This window comes from Lonchura striata, chromosome 6 (assembly GCF_046129695.1).
Source record: "Lonchura striata isolate bLonStr1 chromosome 6, bLonStr1.mat, whole genome shotgun sequence".
Taxonomy (NCBI): domain Eukaryota; kingdom Metazoa; phylum Chordata; class Aves; order Passeriformes; family Estrildidae; genus Lonchura; species Lonchura striata.
Window position 1 is genome coordinate 36,897,022 of NC_134608.1, and position 27,706 is coordinate 36,924,727.

Below are 27,706 nucleotides of genomic sequence, written 5' to 3' on the forward strand. Positions count from 1 at the left end.
TTTAATCATAAAGCATCAAGTAAAAATGATACTTTTGTTGCTGCTTCTTGCACAATTGAACAGTTAAGTGCCTTGCTCAGATCCAAGTATATGAACAGCTTTAGCACCACATGAGATTCATATCAAAAATGAAAAGACAAAAGCATAACATCTGATGGAAAAAGACTGATGTACAAATCCCAAGTGCAGCTCTAGACCCCAAACACCCTAGTCTCTTAAATTAGGCTCTATTTCACCATCTCCAAACCATTCTTCATAGAAAGGCTTCCAAATGGTTTCCTGCCACAGCTACACCTTTCCCACAGGTGCAAATAAAGTTTTTAATCTCTCTAGGAATTTCTTTTTCAGTTTTCTTGTAACAAGAAATACAATCTGAAGGTTTAGTAACTCACCCTCCTCATTTCCCAGTGGGAAAGGCTTCTTGAGAGGGTAAGGTCTGGATCTGCAAAGGTAAAGAGATATGCACCTAGTTGACATCCTGGCCAGCAGTCCAGCTTTTGAACAACCTCTTACTTCATCTTTCAACAAAGGTAGTATTCCTACACCTTTTGAACCACTGTCAACACATGCTTTCTCACTGACTACCCAAATCATTGTATCAAAATTTTAATGGAAACATACAGTTTTATGTAAGATTTCCACTGAATCAGCAAACCACTGCAGAACACTTGCCACAGTGCAGTGTCCTCCCAAAGGCTTGGGAAAAAATCTGCTCCAATACACTGTTACCATCTGTGGTAAAAATACATCAAATTAATAACAGCAATCTCTACTGTAAGTTTTATCAGACATTTCTAAAATCCTCTCTTTTGAGGAGATCTCTTGATCTCTTTCGGTTTCTGCAAAATTTTAATAGTTTGTAGATCCCAGATCGTGAAATTAATTCAAAATTTCTTCAGCCAGTTAGAACTAGCAAGAAACTTGCCAATTTAACAACTGCATTTCTACACAGAGAACTCTGAAAAGTACCCCTCTTCAGATGTAGGAATGGGCAGCTCCATATTTCCCATTGGTATCTATCCATCTGCTTCTGTTATGGCCTCTCTCTTTCTGCCCATTCCTTGCTATTTCTAAGCCAGTGTCTCTCATCTCCCTTCACATCATGCCATTTTCCTCCAACTCTACTCATCTCAGACTCAGGTATAAATCCCTCTCCCATTTATACCTGAGTCTCTTTCAGCATTGCAGTTGGACTGAATATGGAAAGACTGCAGCCCTCGTAACTCATCTTCCTCATTGCCTTCATCTTCACCATCCTTATCGCTGTCTGATGAGAGTGCAGGCACAGAGGACAGTGCAGAGATGGACTCATGCCTGGAAGGGAGGAATTAGGAGGAGTATTACTGTTTATGCATGAACTGCCCACCATTTCAATTCTTACACCAGTTCTCCACCTTACCTCCATCCATATTCAGGAGGCTGCTTCAGCTCTCTCAAACAGCCCTTGCTCTAGCACAGCCCAGCTCTAAAACAGGACAAGCTAAACCCTTCACAAAGATGTGCAGATTCTACCACAACAATGTTCTCATACATGTGGAAGGTTGACAGAAATCAGAAGTAAACAAGTGTGAGAAAATCAAATGGAATGAAACTGGGCCTTCCATTTCAGACTCTGTCAATGGATAAGGTCAAGATGCAAGATTATATTTGAAAGGCAAATATTTTTCCCACCCTGAAGCATTTCTTCTCTGGAATTGATTTACACATCAAAAACGTCAGAGATAGTCTGAAAATAATTGGGTTTATGGCAAATTATCCTATAAGAGACAGGTTCATGTCAAGGATTGCTCCAGGCAAACCCTGAAGGCACAGGCCACACACCATAAGAGCACAATGCTGATTATTTTAACTTTCAAGCACAAGGATCATGTAAAATATATCTTGTGCAGATCTTCAGTTTAAATAGATCAAGACAAGTTTTACCACCCACACCTCAGAGGCACTCCCAGCATAGAATTTCCCACCACCAATCAAGGACACCCAATAAAATCAAATCTTACCCTCCCTCCTTCTCCTCTTCCCTACCCTCTGCTCACTCCTTCAGTGCACAGAATTAAATGAAGAAATAAACTTTTAGACAATAATTGAAGAAAGAAAACTCCCCAATATTTGAGTAGCCCCGACTCCATGGCCTTGAGCTAGAATGCCAAACTCATTGTTAAGTGACATTTATAGGTTATCACTGATGGGTGTTGAGTGCCAAGCATTATTCATTAAATAAAAATAGCTCATCCACCAAATACAGAGCAGTCTGGCAAGGGATCAACTTCTCCTGCAGCTGACAGATCACAGGCAGTATTGAAACATGGTAAGAAGCAGTTAAGGTATTTTAATCTTTTCCTGTATAGTGGCAGAACATCAATTTCCATTTCATTAGGAGTAATAACTACTCAACCATTTCAGATGAGCTTTGAAGTGTTCTGACAAAAAGAAAAGTGAAACTGACTGTAGCCTGCAGAGTTCTCAAGTGAAAAAGTTTCATTTTGGTCATCCACATGTTCTTTTGACATTTGAGTTTGTCAGTCTCTTCATTTTTGCTACTGTCTCTTTGTATAAGCATCTTGTCACTCTCAGGTTCTTGTGTCTAAGCAGGGGAATCCTAGCAAAGCCCAAGCACCACAGTATGTTTGAGGCTATGCCATGTTTCATCCTACGATATATATTAATTACATTTATTCATGGTAGGTAATATTAACTTTGTATCAGTAACTTTGATAGCATCCTTCTGCTTGTGTTCATCACAGTTGTTTGAGGAGTTTATTGAGACATAAGGGTTGGATTATTAGACCTTTAAACATTGAGCTGACTGAATACCTCACAATGATGAGGTGATATGGCAAGGCAAGATTATGTGTTTACCAAGCTCCTATGTGTACTGTCATTGGTGTAAATAGAGAAGGGAGGATTGTTTTATGTTACAAATAGAAAGATAGCTCCTATCTATCAGATGGTGATAGAAAAAATTGGTGGGGGGTGGGGGGGAAGTATGTTCCAGTGCCCTTAAAGTAGCAGAGTAAGAGAATGCATAACATATTTTGGAAGTCAGATGGTTTTCTTCATACTTCACAGGAAGTGATAAATTATAAAGTAACCTATTTGATATAAATATATGGTTATCTTGCATTATCCCAGCAAAAATGCATGCCCCTCTTCAACATCCATATTTTTAAAACTCAAATATGCTTTTCAAACTTGATTCTGCAGCTTTAAGAGAAACAGATGAATGAATGATATTTTCAAGATCTTGAGTGTTTTAACTGTTGTTCTTGCCCAAGTCAACCCTTCTATTCAGACTTCATTATTTCTCCTTTCTTTCCCTGCCTTCCCCCATGTACTGTGGATTTTCTCCTAAGCCCCCTGTTGCACACATCTCCTCAACACTCTCCCTTAGTTCTTTTTCACACTTAGATGGGAGTCAGTGTAATGTACAGTGAGTTTTCAAGCACAGAAGCTGTTTCCAAATAAGCATAATACAAGAGCATTTTGAAAATTAAGGAGTAAGACTTCTGGGGTTTGCTGAATTCCTCCTGAGAGCCAAACCTCAAAGCATCATTATACCAGAGTGAATGTTTCAGAGTAGCTATTCCAGAATAGCATGTACAGACATGTCCAATTCTCAAGATCCATGTGATTCAGAGCAAGTGTTTCAATTGTAATTGTTCATCTTCTTTGCTGAGGAACTATCCCATTCTAGTATCATAGAATCACAGAATCATTAAGGTTGGAAAAGACCTCCAAGATCATCACGTCCAACATTTGACTTAATATCACCATGCCCAACTATCATGGAGTGTCATGTGTACTCATTTTTTAACACTTTCAGGGGTGGTGACTCAACAATTTTCCCTTGGGACCTTGTTCCAATGCTTAACCACTATTTCAGAGAAGAAACTTTTCCTAATGTCCAACATGAACTTGCCTTGGCACAACTTCAGGTAATTTTCCCTTGTTCTATTGCTAGCTGCCTGAGGGAAGAGGAAAACTCCCAGCTCACCACAACCTGGATCTTGTTCTATATGGGGCAGCAGGGTCAGTTGCTCTTCAGCTCCCAGTTTTTGAAGGGTCAGACAGCACAGGGTGAATGGAAGGGAAGGACCTTAAATTAGAAAGTCTTCAGGACAAGGTATAGACTTAAAAATTCTACATGTCATTATGCAGTTCTAGTATTCAGACATCTGATAATAGGTACCCTGCATGCTTTTGTATGATCTGAACCCAACCCTGTTTTGCTTTCTCAAAACAAAACAAAGCAGACAAGAATGGCAACTATCCATTTAAAGAGGTATGTCATCAGCATTCCCACTTTGATCTTGTGCTACTTAAACCCTCAGCTTTAGAGACGTATTTATGAAACTGTAACATCCTGTGTGGTAGGTATCACTGGCAGATTATATCCTCCTGCTTCCCCCTCAAATGCTGAAGTATTTTAAAAGAAAAGTTATTCCTTTTAAATAACTTTTAAATAAGGAAAGTTATTCTGCTTTTTCCTACAGAAGGATCACAGTGCACTGACTTCAGAGTTTCCCTAGTGTTATAATTGCAGTCATTCATCATAGACTGAGGCACCATAAGGCATCAAAAGCCTGCCCCATTCTAAGCCCTGGAAACAACACAGCTTTTCTGGACTGGATAAGACCCATTGAGAATTTGATAAGGAGCTCTTCTTTCCAAATATATCTGACAGCACACAGTACTTCTTCAGTATACATACATAACTTTTTAGACAATTTAATTTGGATTAAATATTTTTCTCCTTCTATTTATACTAAAGAGTCAAGGAAAGCCACAGATAAAGTGAGTTTTAAAACATGACTGTAAGCCCTGCAAACATTCCACAGTAAAATCAGCTTAAAACTTGAAACAAGCTTTTCTAAACTATAAATGCATACTTGGATCAAAACCAAAGCCCTACTAAATGGCCTTCACATGATTCCTTCACTGAAAATATAAAAGCCTTAAAATCAAAATATACCAGCAACATCAACTGAGTAGAAGTTCTGTTATTATGGACTATCAAAGATTCTCGTGTTCAGGAAAAAAAGCATACATCTGCAATTACCACAACCAGAGGTAGAACTGAAAGGCTCTCAGGCACACTATGGAGAACTGTGGGTCATACAGGTCAGAGCAATTCCGAGGTAGTACAATGTCCCATAAAGATGAGTCAGAGAAATCATTCAGAGAAGAAACTTTAGTCTCTAAAAATTTTTGGAGGGACTGAAAATGCAGGGACTCTACAGTTCAGAGAACAGGTTAGATAAAAAGAAGTTATGAAAAAGGTTTACAAAACCTTGTTTTGTTCCACTGGCTGTGGAACAAAACATCACCAGAGCTCACAATATTCAGAAGCAAAAGACTTTCAACAAAACTAGTAGGAAAGTGCTTTAACAGAGACAAAAAGCATCCTTTCCACAGAGAGCAGTGAGCTCCAGGAAGCTGTCACCAAAGCAGGCTGCAGAGGCACACAATATTATGAAGTTCAAAAAGAATTTATACAAACTCAGTGGACACTAGAAATGTACCTCCTAACATTCCTGATATAACAACAGAGCATGAGGCAAATGGACCACAAAGGTTCATACAGCAAGGCTCACAGAGTGTCTCACTGAATAGCATCTTCCATTGCCACGGTCACAGGCAGAATACTGGGCTTTGTGGAGCGCTGATTTGACCCAAAAAGGCATCTTCTGTGCATTTACACTGCTGATGTTACCCCCTTGGGTCAATTCCTGCCCTGACAGTTGCAACTGGATAAACTGTCCTGAATTGGATATCTTCATGTCCTACTGTCTCCTCAGATGAATTTTGTTACCCCAGCATTATTTTGATTATTCATCTTGTAATATACTCATACCATGGAACTAGCAGAAACCTACTTCCCCCACCAAATTCTAGCAATACTGTTCTAAAGAAGATCTAGTAGAAGAAATTAATTATCACAAGGCAGGGAGCTTTCTCATACTATTGCTAGTCTTCTGAGACAACAATTTTACACCACAAATTGCAACTCAACTCTCTACTGCAACCTATACAGACAGGCTTTGGAAACAATCAGAACAGGTACATGGCACCTGGAAAACAAATCTCATTCAGTTCATTAGTTTTTCTTCTCCCACCTCAATAATGCTGTTCCAACAGGCTCTTCTTCCATCGTCAGTACCAATCCAAAATGCTCTCGGAATTATGTCTTTGCTGATCTCCAGTGACCACAGCAGATGATCAAAATGGAAAACAAGCTTTCAAAGCTGACAAGTAGATTCCGGGCTTGCGATGAGGCTACCAAACAAGTTTACTAAAGTTCTGGGCTTGGCGTGGCATTAGCACCGCCCTTCAGCCAGCGCCTCTCTGATGGAAACAAGTATCACCTCATAGGGAACAGGACTGGGATTATCTGTCACAGGCTGAGCCATGGTAGGGTAAGGCTGCAGCTGCTGGAATAATAGAGAGACTGCTATAAAAAGCACATTGCTTGACAGATCCAGAACTTTGGCTAGAAAAAAGGCTTCCTGAGTTTTCCCAAGATCGTCACAGAAAGCACTTACTAGATAAGACTCGTTTCAGGAATGAGCAGATCAAGACTTTACAAAACAAAACTATGTAGACAGACTTGTTACAACATTGCTTGCTACCAAAGGGAGTGGGCAAATCCTCACGACACTCAACAGCCAGTGTGGTAATTCCTCCAATGCTTTGGTAATTTTATATCCAGAACTCCATGTGTAATTATTCAGGACATAGGAACAAAAAAATCTGCATTTACCCTTTTTTCCCCCAACTGGGATCTCAGGTTGGTCAGGACTCTCCTCTGCATTACTTACAGTCCAACTAGTCTCAGTTTCTTACAAACTGAAGAGAAACCAAACACATTAGACTAATAATCAAAAATACCCTGTCACTCTTGTTCTGTTTAAAAACAGAAGAACCACTTTTAAAATAAAGGTCACTAGATAAATTTAGATCTATTCAGCTTATAGGCTGCAGTAATCTGTTTTTAGATATGTTGTTTACCTAGCAAAAAATAATATTCAGCTAGCAAGAGTTCTTCCCATTTATTTTTGTCTTTATTACTAATATTATAATTATTCTATATTATTATTCATATTATAATTATTTTAGCTGAGTTTTTTCACAGCCTCCAGAAAATAGTTAACAAAGAAACAGCAAAAGTGTGTAAGGACTCTTTTAGAATTATGATCAACATAGCCAACTCATTGAGTTCATAGGTATACTTCAGTACAAGCACCACAAAAAACAGCCTTTAAGTTGCATTCAGCTTAGATCTAGAGAACTTTACTCATGAAGGATCACAGCTTCCCTGGTGGAATTCTGTGTACCATCCTCAATATTCCTAGGCAAACTGCTTTTTAAAGTTTCTGACCACATAATTAAACTAAATTAAGACACAAGAGGCATTGCATACATATTGCAATCAGTGAAGCACACTAAGTCTGTCTGGAAGATCCCAGTCTGCTTTCTATATCCAAAGAAGGGGGGTACAAAACCAAATTCAACAGAGGAATAAGAACACTATCAGTGAAGACAGCAAAAATGAAGACAGCAAAAACCTTACAGCTGAATCCCACTGCCACACTTTCACATTCCACCCTACACAGCCAGCCACCTGTTCTCAGTCTGATCTGCTCACCTCATGAGTCCAGCTGCCTTGTGAGGAGGAGACTTCTCCACCTGCTTCCCTCTCTGTTTCATGTCTGACAGGCGCTGACGCATGTTGATGGTCATCTCTGAGCTCAGACGCCAGATGAAGATGCAGCTGAAAGAGAGAAAGGTGAGGCTGGGATCAAGTCTCAGTTCAGTTTATTGATACTAACTCCCACTGCAGAGACAAAGAACCCTTCTGTCTATGGCAGAGACACACACAGAAACAGCTTCACAGAAACTCAATCCCATCACAAGCCTCATGATGAAAGGGTTAAACCTGCCTGTCAAGCCTCCCTGTGAGCAAGAGCAACTGCAGAGATATTTACACAGACTCATCTCTGATCCTATAGCTTTTCTGACTATCTGGCCAGCTGCTGAAGGAAATGCCATAAAAAGTCCCTCCGTGGTCAGCAGGATAAGTGGAGCCTACAGATGTCCCTTGCATCCTCTAACAGTGGCTAAGCTGAAATCTCTGATTGCCTATACCCCCAAAGGCAAGGCCTTCCTAATGTCCACCATCCTGTGGAGTCTCTGTGCAGTATTAACAGTTAAGTTCATGTAGAAGTACTTTTTGCAGCAGAGTGCTCCTAATATTTTAGTTGGGACTCCCTACAGGACACTTGCACAGAACTTACATAGCCATTAGCTCAGCTGATCAGAGCACAGTGCTAATAACACCAAGGCCATGGGTTGAATTCCTCTATGGGCCATTCACTTCAGAGCTGGATTTCATGATCCTTGTGGGCCCCTTCCAATTTAGAATGTTCTGTGAAATATTCTCTGAAATTTGACTGAATTTGGTCAATGAACTCAAAAGCATTTGACAGAAAGAAACCAACAGTGTGGTCTCATTTCATTAATTTCTTCAGAAATTCAACTTAAAAAAATATTCTTCATCATGTTAAAGAATATTGTATCTCATCTTCAGCTACTAGAAAGTAAAATGACCAGTACTGTCATGAATGTCAATGTCTTTGAAATTTAACCTCACTCCTAACTAATTCTTTTCATCTCAGTCATCTTTCCTGTCTAGCTGGGTATACCTACACTGATGTAGAAACAGAGATGGTGCTTTGGCTATCACTTATAAAATCTTGCATCCTACTTTGGAATCCAAAGAAGATTTAATTCAGTTCTTCAAGACCCATCACTGCCAGTATACTCATGGGTACTCCAATACACAGATTTTTCAATGACTGACTTTTCTATCTTTCTTAGCATGTAAACATTAATTTGCTTTGCCATTTTGAACAATGACCTTTGGTCTCCCTGACCTGAGGCAAATGTCAAAAGTGCCAGGATCCTGAATACCTGAATCTTCATTTTTTTCTCTCTCATGAAAAAAACATTTTAAAAGGTTTAGATTTCCATATCACACCAAAAAACCCCCATAATATTGTCTTTGCAGTCTGTGGAGATTTTAAGGCAAAACTAAAAATCCCCTTCTTGTCCCCAGTGCCATGCTCAGGAGCATCACTCCCAGCTACTGAAATCACATACACTTGGCATTGCCTGTGAACACACTCTCATCATCCCACTGAAGCTTTTCAACCAGGAGAAAGGGGTGAGGCATGGTGTCTGGGAGCCATGGCAACCCAAGGCAGCCAGCTGTTTCCCCTCAAGGAGCAGCTCTCTCCAAGTAACAGCAACCATAATCTGCTGCTGAAAAAATACTGAAACAAAGGAAACAAAATTCTGAAAGCAAATCTGGCTTCTTCATTTATCCCACCCCAAAGTTATCATACCTAGAGACAAGCAGCAAACAACCCAAGCCTGTGACCACATTAGCATCCAACACAAACTCTGCAGAAGCAAGCACCCACCTACCCCTTTTGCTGGGGTTGGGGAGGGGATTTTGTTTTGTTTTTTCTTACCTTGCATTACTTTCCTCACATGAATCTCACAGTCCTTGTGCTCTTTCTCATCCCTGTTTTTCCCTCTATTCTCAGCTCTATTCATCGCACATGCTGCTGTGTGTGAATAGACTATGTTCCCTGTTCTCCTTTGAGAAAGATGCTCTCTCATCTCCTTACAGCAAACTTCTTCAGAATTCTTTCCTCACTTCTCATCCACCTCCTGCATACCCTTAATGAAGAAGATGACCCTTTTGCTCAAGGAAATGCCAACAAAAGGATGTTGCACTAAATCACAAGCATCACTGGGGACTTCAAACCTTCCATGTTTCTGGAATTTGTCAGAAGTTCACAACAAAAGGACTCTCCCTCCTACAGCTTTTATCGCTAATCTATTTAAACACATAGAAGAGGAAAACTAAATTATTTATTTATTACTGAAAAACAGAAACAATAAACTTATGAGGTGATATATTGTATGTTCTACAACAACTCACCCTCTATAACACTCTTTCCAATTCAATTGTGTTTTATAATTTGAGAAAAAAAGAGAATCTGGGTTGCTCTGAACTTGCAATAGCACTCCAGGAGCCATCTTTCTCAAAGGAAAAATTTTATTCAGTTCAGCTGATTTAAGCATTCACTGATTACAAATAGTGGCTCCACTCACCTGTACAATCATCATATTAGGCATGTATTCTCCTTTTTCCCTTGGGCTCAGTCTGATGACTACGTAAGCTTTTAGTGAACTGATTTAGCTCACTAAATATGCAGAAAACTCATCTCAGGAAAGTAGTGATGTAGTGACCTGAATTAGCTGAATGAGGGGTGAGCTGCACCACTGCTGACTCAGGGGAGCGAGAAAAGGACTGTATGAACAGGACTAAAAAGTGAGGACAGCCTGTCCCTTTTGCTGCTAAAAAGACTCTTTCACCTGGTGAAACCTCACCAACAGGCGTATTGCAAGAAAAAGTTTTGGCACCACTAGCAAAACTAGCCCAAGATGACTTATATTATAGTCCTGAAGGCTGGTCAGGAAACAGGTCACATGTCTGTCTCCTTTCCAGCACAGAACAGTATTTACTCCCAGAAAAGGGAAATACTTCACATGGGTCTCATTCCATGGAACGATAACATAAGCTCTGTGAGCTTTGCCAACAGCACACATTCAGGATTCAGAAAACTCTGAGATTTATTGGAATTCATAAAGCATTCCTAAAAAAAAAAATCTACCTTTCCTAAGGAGATGTTACATCCAATATGAGATGGCATAAACCAGTATCACAAAAAAGAAAAACCTCTTACCTGTCACCAGAAACAGAGATCAGATGTTTGCAGTCATTACTGAATTTCATCCCAGTTACAATCTCTGTAAGAAATAAGACACAGAAAAACCAATATTCCCTGAATTATTCAAAGGACAGAAGAGATCATTAGCCAAATAGCCTGTCTGCACTCAGTAATTCACACTTCACAGATCAATATGTCCCAATTACCACAACCATTTAACCTTGAATCTAGGGTTGACATGGAAAGTGTACTCCATGGCAAAATATACATGAAGACTGAATTCTCTTTTTGCCCATAATAGAATGTATGGTAGGAGCTGAGGGTATATCATAATGAAACTAAATATACACTGAAAAAAACCCACAGACTACTTTACAGGCCAGAAAAATTGGGTAAATAAATACATGGCTTGACAGGTAATAAACTTGTAATAAAATAATAAACTTGTAATAAAATATTACAACTTCACCCAACTACAATGTATTAAAAAATACCCATTAGGTAAACTTTGGTGGGGAGAAATCTTCAGAAAGCTTTGACTAGTATCAGACCCTACTATATAGTCATCAGCAGAAAAAAAATAATTTCCAGAAGTTTATAAGCCTTACCTGAGTGTCCATACATGGTTGCAACACACTCGCCAGAATAGAAATCAAAGATGGAGAGGTTCTTGTCAGAACAACTGGTTGCAATATAAAGACCAGAAGGATCTGTTTGCACCTGGTTTAGGAGGCCAGAGGAATGCAAATATCTAGTGAGAAACTACCTTCAAACTACATAAAAATAGTCCAGAATACCCAAGACGGTCACAATAAAATGCAAGTAGCCCCCACAGGAGTCCAACTGAGTACCAACCTATCCAGTATCCCAGGAGAAACCTCTAACCTCACTAGACTTTTAAGACTATCTCCAACCTAATCAGAGACTGAAGGCACTTAAATTAAATGCCTTCATGACTGTGAAGGTATTGCCACCAATGGACAGATTTCTATTTCTCCCCTACTTTATTACTTTATTTTAACCATTGGGGTCTTGCTTTCTTCTACATTAAGATTTAAAAAAAAAAAAAAAAATAAAATTAGAACTGACAAAGTTAAGTGAAATATTAAAGGATTCAAGTCTTCAGGAGTGAAAGCAAAAAAGAACTCAACACTGCCAAGAAACTCTTTTATAATGATGCTGTCACATCTCCAATATTTGCAATTCATTTTTCAGGTATTTTGTTTGTTGTTTGTTTCTTCATATCCACCTATTTGTTGCTTTATCTTGGATCAAATATAAAATCCCCTGCAAATGCCTCATCAGGTCTAAAGCATCACTACACAGCAAATACAGTTACTGTCACCAAATGCCCTGCTCTGTCCTTTATAGAATTTTAAGGAACTGAGAGGATAAACTGTGTTCTTCAAGGGAGACATGGTATTTCAGTAATGGTAATTCTTTTGGTTTGTTATGGCTCTTGTTAAAGCTCCTTTGGTCTGTTATATTTATTTTGTTGATGTTTGCTTCCAGTGTCACTGTTTGAGTTTCGCTCATTAAACTGCAATGTGTATTATGATCTCAGAATAACACACCAAGAAAGTTTAAATTCCTGAGACAACCATAATCCCTTGGTTACATAATTGCCTTAAAAATGAGCAAAGCAACAGTAAAAGTAATTGAGATTCCCCACTTGAGAAACACATTAAAAAAAAAAAAACCACAGAAAAACATAAAGGATATCAAAAACAAAAAATCCAGCTCCCAGAACATTTCATGTTTTTTTGTCTGAGAAAAATCTAATCAAGCACCTAAGCTTATCAGCCATTTAAAGTGTAGCATCAATTTTTCATTCTTTGCTCTGGCATACAAAAATTTTGTACAAATTATAATAGGCAAAGAGAAAGAAGTTATCTTTCTCTGAAAAACAGAAGAGCTGACACTGAACAAAACTGTTTGATCCCCCCCCCTTTATACCCAGTTATTTACACCCATCAATGGTTTCAGCTAGAAGGGAACTACAAGTATCATCTACTCCTGCCTGACCAATTCAGAGTTGACCAAAGATTCACCAACCTGTCTCTTCCATAAGGGCCGTACATTTAAAGTTTGTTATTAAGTGCATTGATCAAATGCATCTTCCACACTGTCAGGCTTGGAATATCGACCACCTCTCCAGGACTCTTGTTCCAGTGCTTGATTAACAATTTCTCAGTAAAGAAATGCTTCCTAAAGTCCCTGGTTTGAATCATTCCCATATATCCTGTCACCAGATCCCAGGGAGAAGCACTCAGCACCTCCCCCTGTGTGTCCTCTCCTCAAGAAGCTGTAGAGAGCAAAGTAGTCACCCTTCAGCCTCTTCCTCCCCAAACTAGATAAGCCCTAAATGCTCAGCTGCTCCTCATACGACATTCCTTCCAGTCCCTAATAATAATACTGCTGGCCCATGCAGCAGCAGAAAATTATCAGTGAAAAAAAATACAATGAATAAGCTTGTTTGGCAACTTGAGAGATATTTTGATTTTGTCAGCTGGCTTTCCCCCTTTATAGACAAGAATGCAGTTCTTCCACTGCACTGTGAATCTTGAACACACCTGATTTACCAAGGTAAGCCCTGGATAATGGCAGAAGCAGCTGTGCTCCCCTGGCTCAAGGCCTGGATGCACTCAGCAGGTGGGAAACTTCAACAGACTCTCTCTAAGCAGTACCATGTTTGTCCAGAATTCCAAGACCCAGGCTTTCGGGACCAATACTATTTAATTTTATCAACTCAAAGAGTTTCCCTTCTATTTTCCCTCTGAAATCCACTTCACCAACACTGATCAACAGGTATTTCCACTTTAAAAAGCCTAACAAAACCAATCAAGAAAACCAGAATGAGTTCTCTGGAGTAGAAAGTAAAGGATTAAATTAAATGGATTAAATCATCTCCTGACAGATACTGGTGCAGTTCTATTTGGTTTTACAGCACAGTCCTGTGACTCACTTCAAAAACAGGACAGAGAGAAAAATCAAAGATCAGCTTCAGCATTCATTGACTCTTTTCCTGTTTTAGCATGATGAAACCCAAATACATTACCAGCCCTTAAGGGTGGAAGTAGGAGGAAGCAGCAGCAGGGTAAAGAACAAAGTATGTAGCAAGAAAAAAAAAATAAATAAAAAAGAAATCACTGTACTCAGATTTGTATTTAATTTTCTTGTCCCTGAGCTGCATTCAGAAATGCTGAAAAACCTGAAAATGAAAGAAAATAAAACAGCTTACTTTGATAAGGGTGCCATCTTCACCTTGGGATCCCTTGTAAAGCTTCTTCTGCTTCCCACTGCTTATGTTGAAAACCCTGAGGGGATGACATAAATTAACATGGCTCATTGTGCCAACTACACTGGGGCTGTGGTCACCAGGATCCTTTTCTCCCCATTTCTCATTCCACATAAAATACAAGAAATATGGCTAAACTACAGGAAGTGGAGAAATTATCTCCATGAAGTATTATCATCAATCATTTAAATGGTTCAAGAAACAACCTCAAAAGAAATGCAAAGGTAGATTATCTGAATTAAAATTGAGGATTTATTCTCAAGCCAATAATCAATCAGTCCTCACTACTGTAAAAATACCTGGGCTCCTTCATATTAGAACAAAGGATTAAGAAAGCAAGACACTATGTTAGAATACAAAACCAAATTACATCTAGTAGTAATATTTAGCTATGACAAAAACTCTTAACATCTCACATAGCTACAATAGGAGGAGATACACAACTACAGAGAGATTCCTTTGCTTTCAAGCAGATAGACTGGAGAAATGGATAAAACTAGAGAAGAGAATGGACTCCACTTGTTCAGTGACAGTCACATCTAGTTCAGTTTTAGGTTCCATAAGTCCCAGGTATTCCACAGGACCTTGCAGCTTTTCACCAAGTACCTTCAAAACCAAAAATTACCACAGTGCAGCAGTTCTTGCCCCACAGTTCAATGATGTGCCAAAGAAGGCACACTTGCTCTCCCCGTAGAAAATCTTTGATCTGCAGAGCAACTCAGTGAGAGGCCACAAATCCCATGGGAATTGCACATATACACAGCTTTTCATCAGAGAGGGGAAAGGCAGAGTTCAAACTCAGAGTGTCTCAGGTCTGTCTGAAAATGCTGAATCAAAGAACTTAGAGGAATAATGATGGAGATGAGGCTGCTTCGTTTATGACTGGAAAAATATTTTCAAGTTGAGAAGAAAACTGACCTGATGTTACGATCCTGGCATCCAATAGCTGCATATTTCCAGCTGGGGTCTACATCCATGTCATAAAGTGTGGTCTTCCTTACAATGTGATGTGTTCGGGTAAACTGGACCCCTTCTCCTGTCTAAACATATGGATAACAACTGTGTCAAGATCAAGTAGTTAATCCATTGTTAAAAGCAAGTAAATACAGATGATTCTTCTCACACAGCCAGCACAAAACTATCCTTCCCAGGGAGCTGCTGGGAGCAGATGGGACTGGAGGCACAAGAAACCTCCTTTCAGCCCATACTCTTTCACCAGTTTTCTCAATAGCTCTGGTGGTGAAAGAAAAACAGATATCCTAATAGTTCTCTATTTCTGCTGTAAGAGGTCAGGCTGGGAGTAGTTGAATGCTTCACAGAACTAGTTGTCTGAATGTAATCTCTCTATTGAGTCAGTGGGAGGCACTGAGGCTGAAACAGCAACAAGCTCATACAGAAACTCTGATATTATTCTTTGAAGTAACTTCTTTGTGGAGAGATTATAAATTAGAAGTGTACAAAAAGCTGTGATAAGGTTACCTTCTGCGCAGTGCGGAAATAGATGCTCTTGTCTGCACCACAGCTTATCATTCGCACTTTCCCATCATTTGCTGGATTAAAAACGCAGGAGACAAAAGATAAACACATATACAAGGTGGTGGAAATGTTTCAATTTATACCACTGCTCATTTATTCCAGTCCTGATTAGCTAAGACTGACTCTTCCCCAAGCAGCAAAACAGAAGCCCCTTCTCAGGGACAGCATTTATCTTTCATGCTCAGAGATCATGAGGCTCCAAACACAGAGGCTTTTCAGAACAGATTAGGATGTAATTCTGTCTTCCTCACCAATATGCTCATATCTCTGTGTGCCACAGCACTCTGTGGCAATATGGCACATTCACACTCAGTAGAAGCTGAAAACAGGCAATAGGCACTTTTCAGACCTTAGAGCTGGACACATCTTTCTTGCTGCCCTTTCTTACTGCAGGGTCAGGCTTCCCTTCTTCCCTTAGGACTCTTCCATAGTCAAGCAGTAAAGCAACACCTGATAAAACTCCAAGTAATGACAATGCATCCAATATCACACAGGTCCTTGAACTGCACTCACTTAGAGCATGCCAGCACTTGGCCCATAGACCAGCAAAAAGGCCTTAGCTGCCAGGCCTTGAGCCCACTTCCCTCATCTCCTGGGAGTTCAGCTGGCTGCATTCAAGGCCAGCTCACTGATAAAACGGATATGTCAGAGAAATTATTGCTGGCCTTGGAACTCCTCCAGAAAAAAAAAAATTGGAAAAGCCACACAGTTGCTTTAGGGAGCCCCTGCTATGAATCTTCAACAAGTCCTTCCACTCAGGAACAGTTTTCAAGCTGAGATTCTCATCCTGGAGCCCCAACTGAGTTACACTGCTGCAGCATTGCAGCCACACCTGTGCCTGGACATGCACCCTACTGACCCAAAGCCTGACCGAACCCATGGACCCACCTTCCTGATCTCAACTCCATGTGGCCTTGCTAGGCAATGCCTGGCAGGCATTGACCTATAGCTGACCCTGACCACTCCACACTGATGAAGACATTGAATTGCTTGAATCCATGGTCTTATCACTATGGATTTGTCTGGTGACCTGGACTACTGGCTGTATCTAGACTTGATGTGTTCCTATTCATATCCTGCAGTACTTTCCCACAGCCAGTGGAAAAGGCCACTACCTTTGCCTGTCTTCCTGTCACCCTTGGCTATTCACTTCCCCTGACAGACTACTGTCCCCTGACTACTATGGTGTCTGACTATTGGTAGCAACTGAGTGCTGAGGATAAAATGAGCTCCATTACCAGGAATGCAAAGCCTTACAGTGGCTTACAATCACAAATTTACTTTACCCAAGACTTCTTTTTTGGTGTGTTTTGGGATTTTTTTTTTTTGGACAATTACTGCTCAGAGTTCTCCTACATTAGTTCTCTCTGAGATCAGTTAGAGGAAGTAAATCATTACAAAAAACAGTTTTCCAAAGAAATGTTGAGAAGAGGTTTTCTTAAGAGGGAGGAAGGAGAGGAAATGAAAGCAAAATCAGAAAAGAAGACAAGTATCATCTTCTGTTAAGACTGCAACTGAAAAAGATGACCAAATGACCCAGCTGCAACTTCAGATTGACTTAGTCCAGTATTCAAGTAGATAAAATTACAGCCACAAGGGGACAAGAGCAGTGCTCAAATCCAGTTTTGATTGCGAGGCCATGATTTGCTACCTGCAAACTTCACTGCAGTGATGGAAGAAGAATGTTCATCCAGGGTTTGCTGCAGGCTATAGTCTTTCCCAGCATCCAAGACATGAATCAATCTATCCCGACTGGCTGAGGCTAAGAGCTTTAAACCTGAATCAGAAATTGAAAAAGACTGCAAGATCATGACTTAAAAAGTAATTTTTAAAATAGCTTCCCAAGCCATCGTAGAGACAAAACATCATACTGTAGCTAAGTGCATATATGGACACAAAGCAACACACTTGAATTTCACATTATTATAATAATAAACAGAACAAACTGCAATCTCAACATACAATCATCCAAGAAAAAGTAAGAGAAAGAAGACTTTCTAAAAGCCTGGCTCTCCTGGCTGAACACTTGAAGCCTGCTCTGAAATCCAGAAGTGGTTCAGCATGACAATTCTAACATACCACAGTTGGACATTCTGACTTGCTCAAAATGACATTCATAGGCAAAGGGGAAGCAGCCCAATTCCATTTACCTGTGTCAGGTTTGGAGTATTCCAGACATAGGATCTCAGAGTCATGGGCTTCCACTTTCAGCATTTCCTTCAGAGACTGCAACTCATATATTCTAGGATATAACATGGCTCATTTCAGTATGTTTAATAAAATTAGCAAGGCATGGTTATTTTCTCATGCCTGAGCAGTCTGCATAAGAAGCTTTATGGGATTACCTGAGAGTGCCGATCCTGTCCCCAGAGGCCAAGTGCTCCCCACTGGGACTCACACAGACAGTTCGTATCCCCACCTTCGTATCTAGCACTTGTGCATCAGCTTTGTCTGCACTTCCTGCTGAGTTGTAATCAGTGTCCAGAAGTACCTGAGTGTTGTCATCTACATAGATGATTTTCATCAAGTCCTGGAGACACAATACACCCAGAAATATTTATTAATTACAAAATATTAAAGCAAAACATCTGTCTCAGAAACTAAGCTCCTAGCCAACATAAACATTTTATTGGCAACAATGCTGTAATCAGTAGGACTTTTTAGTTAGGAGCAAGCACTAAGCCCCTTCAGATTGTAGGATGAAAGTTTCACAGCTGTGCCTCACAATCACCCGCTTCAAAAGATTCAACCTAGAAACTAACAGCATCTCCTTCACTATTGACAAATTCTGGGATTAATGATTACAACATATTAGGACACACAGCAGGAATAGGAAAGGCTTCTAGGGATTATCTAAATCAGCAGTCTGAATACTGACAGAAAAAGCAAGAATTTTTTCCACCTGATTCCTGAGGTCAGGACTGCTGCGTCCAGAGGTCTTCTAACTCAGATGAGAACAGAAGCAAGTGTCCATATGTAATCACTGCTCTGTATGATTAGCCTCCCTCTTTTATAGATGAAGTGAGTGCAAACTTTTTCATTCAATTTCCCAAATCTCTACTTCATTTAATGCACTTTTTCCAAACAAATCTTAGAAGTGGTTACACATCACAGAGATGCAGAAAAAGAGAACCAGCTCTCCTGAAACATATGGCCTTTATGGAAGAGATTAAGCTTGATGAATCTTTGGGTGGTTTATGAAAACAGTAATAGTCTCTAGGACCATTTCAGACAACATGTCCTTCCACCCAGTAGTCCTTTTATGTTTCTTCAGGTTCATACATTTAACCAGATTTGTGCTCAATTTACAGAAACCTGTGTTGACTTGGAGATACGAAGAAATTTGGGCCTTAAATTGGGAATCTGTGTGTGAAGAAGAGCAACCTCAAGGACAAGGAGGTGATCCAAACCTAGGATCTTACATTGCTGAGGATGTTGCGGTGCAGGGCTGTGCCGTGGATGTTTGAGCTTTCAGTGTTCCACAGACGAATGGTGTTGTCAGAGGAGCAGGTGATGAAAGAACCAGGGGGGAGGCAGGGCTGATTGTTGTCCTTCACCTCTGGGTACATCTATGGGCAAGTAAAATCAACCCTTGAATAATACTGCCTGGCATCTGGCACCCTAGACACTGGTAGCAAGGTTCAAAACAAAATGAGACAAAAGGGGTGTTGTCCTCTCTGTTTTCTAAAGGTGGAAGCCAGACAGTTCTGACAAAAACTTATTTGCAGACCAGTACTTCATACTGACTTCAAACAAATGTTCACTGAGCTTCTTTCATCACAGAAAGCCTCCTTAAAAAGCATGCAACAAACCAGTATCTTTTGTTTCTAATAGTTCAAAGAGAGCACCTCAAATCCCAAACAATGGCCATGCAATAACCACCTTGCACTGTTTGCAACTTTCATCTACTACTGTCAGTTTATAATTCAGAAGGAAAGGGTGAGATGCAATTAATAAATAAAAACAGAGTTCTTAACCTCTTCCCACTTCCTTTCCACTTTCCCCTCTCCTGACCACTGATAGACATATTTCAACATATTAACAACTCCATTGTTTCCTATACTTCCTTTTCTTCCCTCTGAGGGAAAGCCAACTAGACAGACTGCAAGATGACAGACACTTGAGAACTATTTCCACATGTTCAGATGAATATGTTAAGAAGGACCAGAGTTCAGATTTTATCACTTATTTCATGTTTTTGACTTTGAAGCAATTGCTCACCACAGATCTCAAACAGTTTTTTGAGGTCAGCAATAAACTTTTGTGTGTTTTCTAAAATGATGATCTGTATTCAGGTTTGTTCAATTCTTCTCCTTCTCCCACCTCTCACCTTTTAATTGTGAGATTTTTTTTTCCCCAGTAGCATGACACATTTGGTCAGCCATTGCAGTGCAGCCAAAGAATTGTTCCCAGCCCAGCAGCAAACACAGTAACCACAGATGAAAATATGAGTCAATTTCCTCTACAGTCAGCTTTTGCACTCAAATTTGACAGCTTGTCTGATGACTTTCTCAGCTGCAACACCTGTGTCTGCAGACAACATACCTCAATGTTCCACACACAGGAAGAGTGATACAAAGCAGAGTACACCTTGCCCACTTTCTTCGGATCTTTGACATCCCACACATACAAGCTGTGGTCATTGTATACACAGGAAAGCCACTGGTTGGTGGGGTCAAAGGTCAAGGCAATCGTGTCTGGATACTTCGCATCAGCCACACCAGAGAAAAGACGGCTGCACAAAGAGAACAACAGCCTGGTTAACTTGGGCTCTCTAGGAGTTGGGGCAATGCTCAAACAGGAGAACTCAGATTCTCCATAAGGTGCTGTTGAGATGAACAATGGTATCTGTATGTAGAGAGAGTAGCTGGCCAGGAAGACCCGTCTCTTGAACAACCAAAGTCCCAAAAGAAGCCTCAAAGTCCCATGGCAGAAGTCTTTCTCCTTGCCATCCAACTGTAATCCAGTCATACAGGGGAAGCCTGCAACAGCTCAGAGAGATCTGCAACAGGCTGCCAATTTTAATCCACAAAAAGAGCATGCTCCAGATGGCAAAGCTCTGGAGAACAATTCTAATCCCCACAAGCCTCCATTGCTCCCTTCCACCCTTCTCCACAGTACCTGGCCTCAGTCACACTTGCGATGTCAGTTCCCAGGAAGTGTGGCTTCGGCAGAGTAGTGACAAAGTGAAGGTTCAGAGGGTTAAAAATCCGCACAGTGCCGTCAGCGCAGCCACAGAAGATGTAGTCATGGTTCACAGAGATGCAGTTTGCCACAGTGGTCTGAGGAGGACACAGCAGATGAGACAGCAAATAAGAAATGTGCTCTCACATCAAAGGTCACCAGACACGTCAGGGAGAACAGCAAATTGACAGACAAAGGAGTCATGATCAGAAGAGCTGTAGTGAAGTTGAGCCCTGGGAATAAGTAAAAGCCTAAAAATCCATTTTTCCTTTCTGAAGAACTTTCCAGCCAAGGTCCACTGCAGATCCCAAATAGTTTGAAAAAAGCCCAGTTTCTCTACCACCCACTAGGAAGGGAGGCCAGCAGAGCTACCCATTTGCTCCAGCTGAGTCCTGCTCTGAACATTGCTTTTATTTCTGTGACATTCAACAGGACTGACAGGCAAGCAGCACTTCACCCTGTACTAGCACATCAACACATTACTTGTCAGGAGGGATAAGAAACAGAACAAAATGGATTTTCTTCCCCTACCTTGGGGATCTGTACAAATGGCTGAAAATGGCACAAAATGGAGTGAGGTGAAAAGGGGATGAGTTCAATGCAAAAAGTTTTTTCAACTTACTGTGAAGCTGTCTGTATTCTGAGCGAGAGTGAAAGGCAGATTTTAGAGAGGAAAGGAAAGGAAAGAAAAGAAGAGGCATTTCACTTGAGTAAAAGCGTGGACAGACTTTTCCCCTTGATTTTAGTAGATTGGATCCTTGCAGGTAGGCATGTTACATTAAATTGAAAGGAAAACAAATGTGATCAAATTCTTAACTATGGGCCAGCCTGGTGGTTTAGAATAGCCAAATCAACTAGCACCTTGGGAACCTGCATTTGAGATGCATAAGCCAAGTAAAGACACTGCAGAGTGGATAGAAAGCAGAATCCTTCTAAAACACCTACTTGCTCTAACCAAGCCAAGAGGCACCATACAGGAGTTGTCATAAGGGCATTGCTTTGCCAGTAGAGCAGTCACTCTAATGCTGAGGTGTGAGAATGAAAGAGCCTCAACGATCAGTAAAATCCCTGTGCCATGTAATAACACTATTTTTGACCAGCCTTCTAGAGTAAATAACAGGTTTGCAGAGGCACAATTATTTTCACTGCTTGTGGTCAGCCTGTACCTCTGAGTGTCCCTATGATTTGTTGTTCCTGCTCTACTTGAGCAGAATAGGAGGATGCAAAACTCACCCTCAGCTCCACCCACTTGTCTAGCAGCCTTTTTTCATTGAATTCACAGAGCAGGCCTGAGGATGTGATACAGAAAGTGCTGTCAGCTTTTTTGCCCCTTCCACAAGCCACGTCCGCAAAGAAGTTGTTCCTCAGTTCTCCAAGCAATCCTGAGCGGCCCAGCAAGGGGACTGTGGCATTTACCTACCAAAAGAAAAGAGTTTGCTACAAACACAGCAAGGTACTTCAGGCAGTGATTTTTTAGAACAACAACCCCTGAGTGCTGAAGTGATTCAAAGAAAGAACTGTAAACAGCCTACAAGGATAGGTTTTACTTGCTGTTCATGTTTACAACTGTTCATGAGCACACCGAAAAATTACCATAGGTGGATTCTGCCTCCAAGAGAATAACACAACAGTGAAAAGTTTAAACACTTTGGCTGATACTTCAAAATTACACTCACAACCTTTTGAGATGCTCATACCAATGTCAAAGAGCTCTCTCTACCTCTGTGCTCCAAGGAGTTAGATGACTGAAGCTCTTTTCTAGCTTATTTGTTTTTCAGTATATGTGACTACTGAAGAACAAACATGCTGCAATGCAACTCCAGGAGTGACATCCCCACATCAGTGCAAGATAAGACAAGCTTTTGGTGCTACCAGCCCATGAGGCTTGACAGCCAGGGGTGGAAGGCTACTCTCACATCCCAGAAAAATTTAAAAATTTCCACTTCCCATAGCTTACTGGGGCAAAATCCACCCTGCTCTAAGACAGAAATGCCTGTTTACAGGTTGGACTTGATGCATTTTCTCTCACCTTGGAGGTTTTGCTGTCATCCAGGTACCAGAACTTGATATGTCGATTTCCAGCAGTGACAAAGTAACTGCAGTCCTCTGAGAATGACACTGCTGTCACTTTACTTGAGACTTTGTTGGCTGCCACTACAATGTTTTTCTGGAAACACAATTGTTTAGATTGGTTAATTTCTTGGCTTAGAAGCAAAGGAAACTAATTTCAATAACAGGCACATATCCAGTACAAGCAGTGCAGCAGGGAAAAGATTAAACCCAAACTATTCCCCATTCACCTCCATATACAACCTCCCCAGCACTAGCTGGGAACATTGATTTGGCAGACAGTATAATTCACATTTATATTCAATTCCTCTTCCACATTAATTATGATCAAGAAAAAAATCAGCAGGCACTAGTGCCTGCAGGAACTTGGTATCTGAGCCATGACAAACATGTGGGTTCCATAATCACCAGGAGCTCAGAGCAAACCCATTTCCCTTCCTAAACAGCAAATGCAGATGTAGGCCCACACAAGGAAGAACTCCCCCGCCCCCAGGCAGCAATGAGGGCATTGGACTCAAGATGAGGAACTGGTATTTTTCACAGAGAAAACTCTACTGGTTCTTCCAAAGTTCTTCCTTCTCTTGAAACACATTATACTATATCAACAGACTCAAAATACACAAAGACCAGCCCTGTACTGGAAGAGAAAAAGCAAAATCTGTTATACATCAAACATGCACCTAAAAATGTCAAAGTTTGGGAAAGGAGGAAGAAGACTCAGGGACAGAAAACAGGATGGACACTGCTCAAGCAGAGTGGTCAGATAGCAGCACCACGCAGCGCCACTGCTCAATTTTCCTCTCCCTGCCTTTCCCCAGTTACAAGTGAGAATAAAAAGGTTTTCTGCTTTGTCTGTTGTGGGCTTGCAAGCATGCAGCACATGGCTGACAACAGTGCATCCCTTTTCATTCTTGCTGTGTTTCCTTTACCCTTCCTTTCAGGGATTCAGCTGCTCCCAGTCTTCCAGACACAATGCCCTCAGCACACAAACCAAGTGCCCCTGCTGGACTGTGTGCTGGCAGAACTGAAGAAACCAACACAAGGGGAGTCTAGCCTGCTGCATCATCCCCCAACCCAGAATGAAGGAAAGGCAGCAATTATAACTTCAAGACAGTGCACAGAAAAAAGCTCAGGACCCTTGCAGACCTCAACATTTGGATCATTGCTGTGGTATTTATTAGGGAATCAAGTGATTCCCACAGACAATATGAATTTTCCTACAGACAACATGACTTTTCCATCACAGTCAAATGACTAGGTCTATCAGTCAGATGAAATGGGGAAATCAAAGCAGCAGCACAGAGGATAGAAGGGTTGCGGTTAAAAGTAAAGGAAAATGCTTCAGGAGATCTGAATTTTCAGTCTTTATCGACTTTGGTCAGGTAAAGCATCACTAGTTTTGGTGTCTGGCCTACAAAGTAAAGGCCAGCTAGAGCTCCCATCATAGTCAGGAGCATAGCTTAAAGTGTGCTCTTCAGCAGGGAAGAGTCAGACAGTCCTTACCTCAAAAGTTCTCATGGCCACAATTATACAGTCAACAGAAAAACCTGGATAAGCAAGGGAAAGCAAAACTACTTGTACTGTTTCACACATGCCATGCATTGTGACCCCGTCCAAGTCACTACTTTCATTTGTACAACTAGAAATAATCCAAGGCTAAGTACTCAATTTTCAACACAGACATACACACTCAGGTTCCTTTACTGCACACAGTATTTAGCTATATGAAAAAATAGCCATGTCAAACTTCAGCTCACACAGAAGATAACAGTGAGATCTTAAATTACAGTGCATGTGATGAAGATTAAATTACAGCAAATGTGATGAAGAGAACAACATACTAAATGAGTATGGACTTAGAAGCTGCAAGAGAAGAGGAGGCTCTGAGTACCTAAAGGAAGCCTACAGGAAACATGGGGAGGGACTTTTCATCAGGAAGTGTAGTGATAGGACAAGGGATAATGGTTTAAAACTGAAAGAAGGTAGATTTAGATTAGCTATTGGGAAGAAATTCTTTACTGTGAAGGTGGTGAGGCACTGGAGCAGCCTGCCCAGAGAAGTTGTGGATGCCCCATCCTCAGAAATATTTAAAGCCAGACTGGATAGAGCTGTGATGCAGTTTCCATCTGGTCTAGTGGAAAGTATCCCTGCCCATGGCAGGGGAATTGGAACTAGGTAATTTTTAGGTCCCCTTCCAACCCAAACCATTCTATGCTTCTATGATCCTGTGAAATTTAATAGATGCATTGATATTTTTTTTTTTCTTAAATCATATCTCTTTTAGAGAGGGTTACAATACTTGAAGAGGTAGCAGGAGCATCTATTAATACAAAAGACTCTTAGCCTACTAAAAAGAAATGTTTATTTCCTTATCTACAAAAAAACCAAATGCTTAAATGTTTACTAGAGGATAAGACACAGGCTTTGTTTCTACCAAGAGTTTCCTCAATCCAGTGACAGGCAGAGCGACTTTCATCAGCTTTCACCTATTATGAATTCCCTATATTCCCCTCCTCACCCATCAAGGATGGGATCAGAGTATCACAAACTCTAACATTAAAAAATCAAAACAAGCCAAGAGCATCCACTACACTACAAAAGAAATCTCTGGCTGATGAGAGTTTCCTTCCTTAACCTCTTAAATTATTTTTTTAATAAGCCTTTAAAAAACACAATGGTTTGGCAATGTTTCAAAGTTCAGGCTTTTCTGGCTGGACAGAAAAATGTAACACATTTCCAAGCATAAAGAACATCCCTTCATGGAAATTACTTAGACCTTCCCTAAGGGACCATAGCTTTCTCTCTTGTCCAAATTTGTCTGTGTTTATGAATGTCAAAAACCAAACAATAACTACAGAATTTAAAACAGAAAGCAAGAGGGAACTGAAGTAGTTTACAGTCAGACTGGAAGCTCTTTCTGATTTAGCAACACTGTGTGGTCCACCCAGCCTCCTAGAAAACTTACCTTCCATGACCACACGTTGACAATCATGTCATGCTGGTACCCCACTGACACGATGTACTTGGAGCTGGGGGAGAAGGCCACACAGGCCACACCGTACTTGTGCTCCTGGAGCTCCGCCACCTGCGTTCGCTCAGCCACGTCCCACACCCGAACTGCTGGCATGTGTCCACTCTGGAAAGGACACCCCAAAATCAGTTCTGACACATTTGAGCATGTAAATGTGCAGGAGCTTGGAAAAAGATGTCTAGATGGTGCACTCACAAGAGGTTTAGCGGTTCCTTTGATTCTTTAAAGCCCAGGTTGAGACCAACAACCTAAGGAGTATATGCATTTCAACAGCTGTGCAAATTAGTACCACCTCCCCTGCTTTAAACCTCTTCTTATGCTACTCACAAAATGCTAGTCCCTGTTCTAGCCACTGACTAGAACAATACTTTTGATGCACGCCCCTGGTGTTTGTAATGGGAACTTACAGCCTCCTTGTGAAAAGGATTATAATAGATTGTTATCCCTACACCCAGTGAACGAAAAGCTCTCACATCCTCTGCTCCTAACACAACATAGACATCTGACATATCAAACCAGGTCATGCTATACAAAAACATGACATGGCTGTTGTGGGAACTCTCACACACCATCTGAGAAGCCTCTGAGAGACTAGCAGCATCATTTCTTCCACAAGGTAACACACAGATGTGTTCTGCACAAAAGAGTGCAGGCAGGGTAATGTCAGAGTAAAAGACGTGGAGGGAACAGAGACTCTGGTTTAATGTTTGCTCTCCAGAGAAACAGAAATGCCAATTCAGCACTTTCTGTCAGACATATCTATTCTTTTGTTTAATTGCTTGTTATTAGACCAAATTAAAACAAAGTGCACAAGATGAACTGAAACGCTGGCCAAAAAATGTGCTTGATGGGCAAATCTTACTCAAGTAACTGCTCATGATTCCACATTGAAGTCTGTCAAAACAGTAGCTTGTAAGATAACATATCCATGACAACATGGCAGAATGGTACCTTTTTGATTGGTTTTAAGTTAGTCATTTGTTTGTGTGGGAGAGTCTCATCACAAGAAGAAGTCAAAGCTTTAACAGCTTAAAATTCTGCATGTTTTAATTACCTTCCTCAAAAGCTCTGCTAAGCAACTGCTTGTGGCCTGGAAAAATGCCATGGTCAGATTTAACTGCAGTACAGTTCTCCCTCCTGCAATGCACACCTCAGGTCTCAAGGTGGCTGGCAAGACATTACAATGAGCTGAATCAGCTGCTCTTCAAAACAACTGCTATACTTAAACACGCACATATATGTGTGTGTTTCCCAGTAACTTAGCATACACCCCAGGACCTAAACAAACTGAATTTGCATTTCATCTTTTAAGAACTGCTCACCAAAAGGCAGCTCTGTGTGAGCCCCATGCACAAGGACTCTACACCTCCATGCGGAGAAATAAAAAGTAACATTAAAAAAAAAAAAAAAAAAAAAAAGAGTTTTCTTATGAATTTGAAATATGTAAAAGACATTTAATATGTATGGCAGCCAAGAACTAACCTCCATGCTCTCCTCCCTGAAAAGCCAGCCATACAGTAAACTAAGGTGTTATTAGGCAGAATTAGCATAATGCAGCTACACGGGAGCTTGACAAAGTGAACTCAGAAAGCATTTCCCCGTGGGACAGGGGATGAACTAAGACATGACTGCTGACACCAGCAGGGGACACTGCTACACTAAGCAATAATTCAAATGTCAGACACGTGGGAGGATACTGAAAAAAATAAATGGTTTTACAATAGGGCAAGATAAGACATGTTTTGCAACAAGGGGGAAGAAAAACAACAAAACAAAACAACACAA

At 40.7% G+C, this 27,706-nt stretch overlaps 1 protein-coding gene across 7 annotated transcripts in view; it reads right to left on the reverse strand.

The window, feature by feature from the left end:
• MAPKBP1 (mitogen-activated protein kinase binding protein 1) overlaps positions 1–27,706 on the reverse strand; it is a 100,530-nt gene that overhangs the window by 17,683 nt on the left and 55,141 nt on the right. For 6 of the 7 annotated variants that reach the window (XM_031505019.2, XM_077784152.1, XM_021533486.2 and 3 more), the window contains exons 6-23: positions 25,856–26,026; positions 22,850–22,987; positions 22,054–22,236; positions 21,443–21,460; positions 20,758–20,918; positions 20,182–20,371; positions 19,059–19,205; positions 17,982–18,166; positions 17,787–17,878; positions 17,288–17,413; positions 15,580–15,650; positions 15,019–15,140; positions 14,044–14,119; positions 11,411–11,522; positions 10,818–10,881; positions 7,646–7,771; positions 1,166–1,314; positions 393–442 (exon numbers count right to left, since the gene is read on the reverse strand). In XM_031505019.2, the coding sequence (XP_031360879.2) occupies positions 393–442; positions 1,166–1,314; positions 7,646–7,771; positions 10,818–10,881; positions 11,411–11,522; positions 14,044–14,119; positions 15,019–15,140; positions 15,580–15,650; positions 17,288–17,413; positions 17,787–17,878; positions 17,982–18,166; positions 19,059–19,205; positions 20,182–20,371; positions 20,758–20,918; positions 21,443–21,460; positions 22,054–22,236; positions 22,850–22,987; positions 25,856–26,026 (2,181 nt within the window). The remainder of the gene's footprint in view (positions 1–392; positions 443–1,165; positions 1,315–7,645; positions 7,772–10,817; positions 10,882–11,410; positions 11,523–14,043; positions 14,120–15,018; positions 15,141–15,579; positions 15,651–17,287; positions 17,414–17,786; positions 17,879–17,981; positions 18,167–19,058; positions 19,206–20,181; positions 20,372–20,757; positions 20,919–21,442; positions 21,461–22,053; positions 22,237–22,849; positions 22,988–25,855; positions 26,027–27,706) is intronic. The other variant, XM_031505021.2, reaches the window with a different exon arrangement.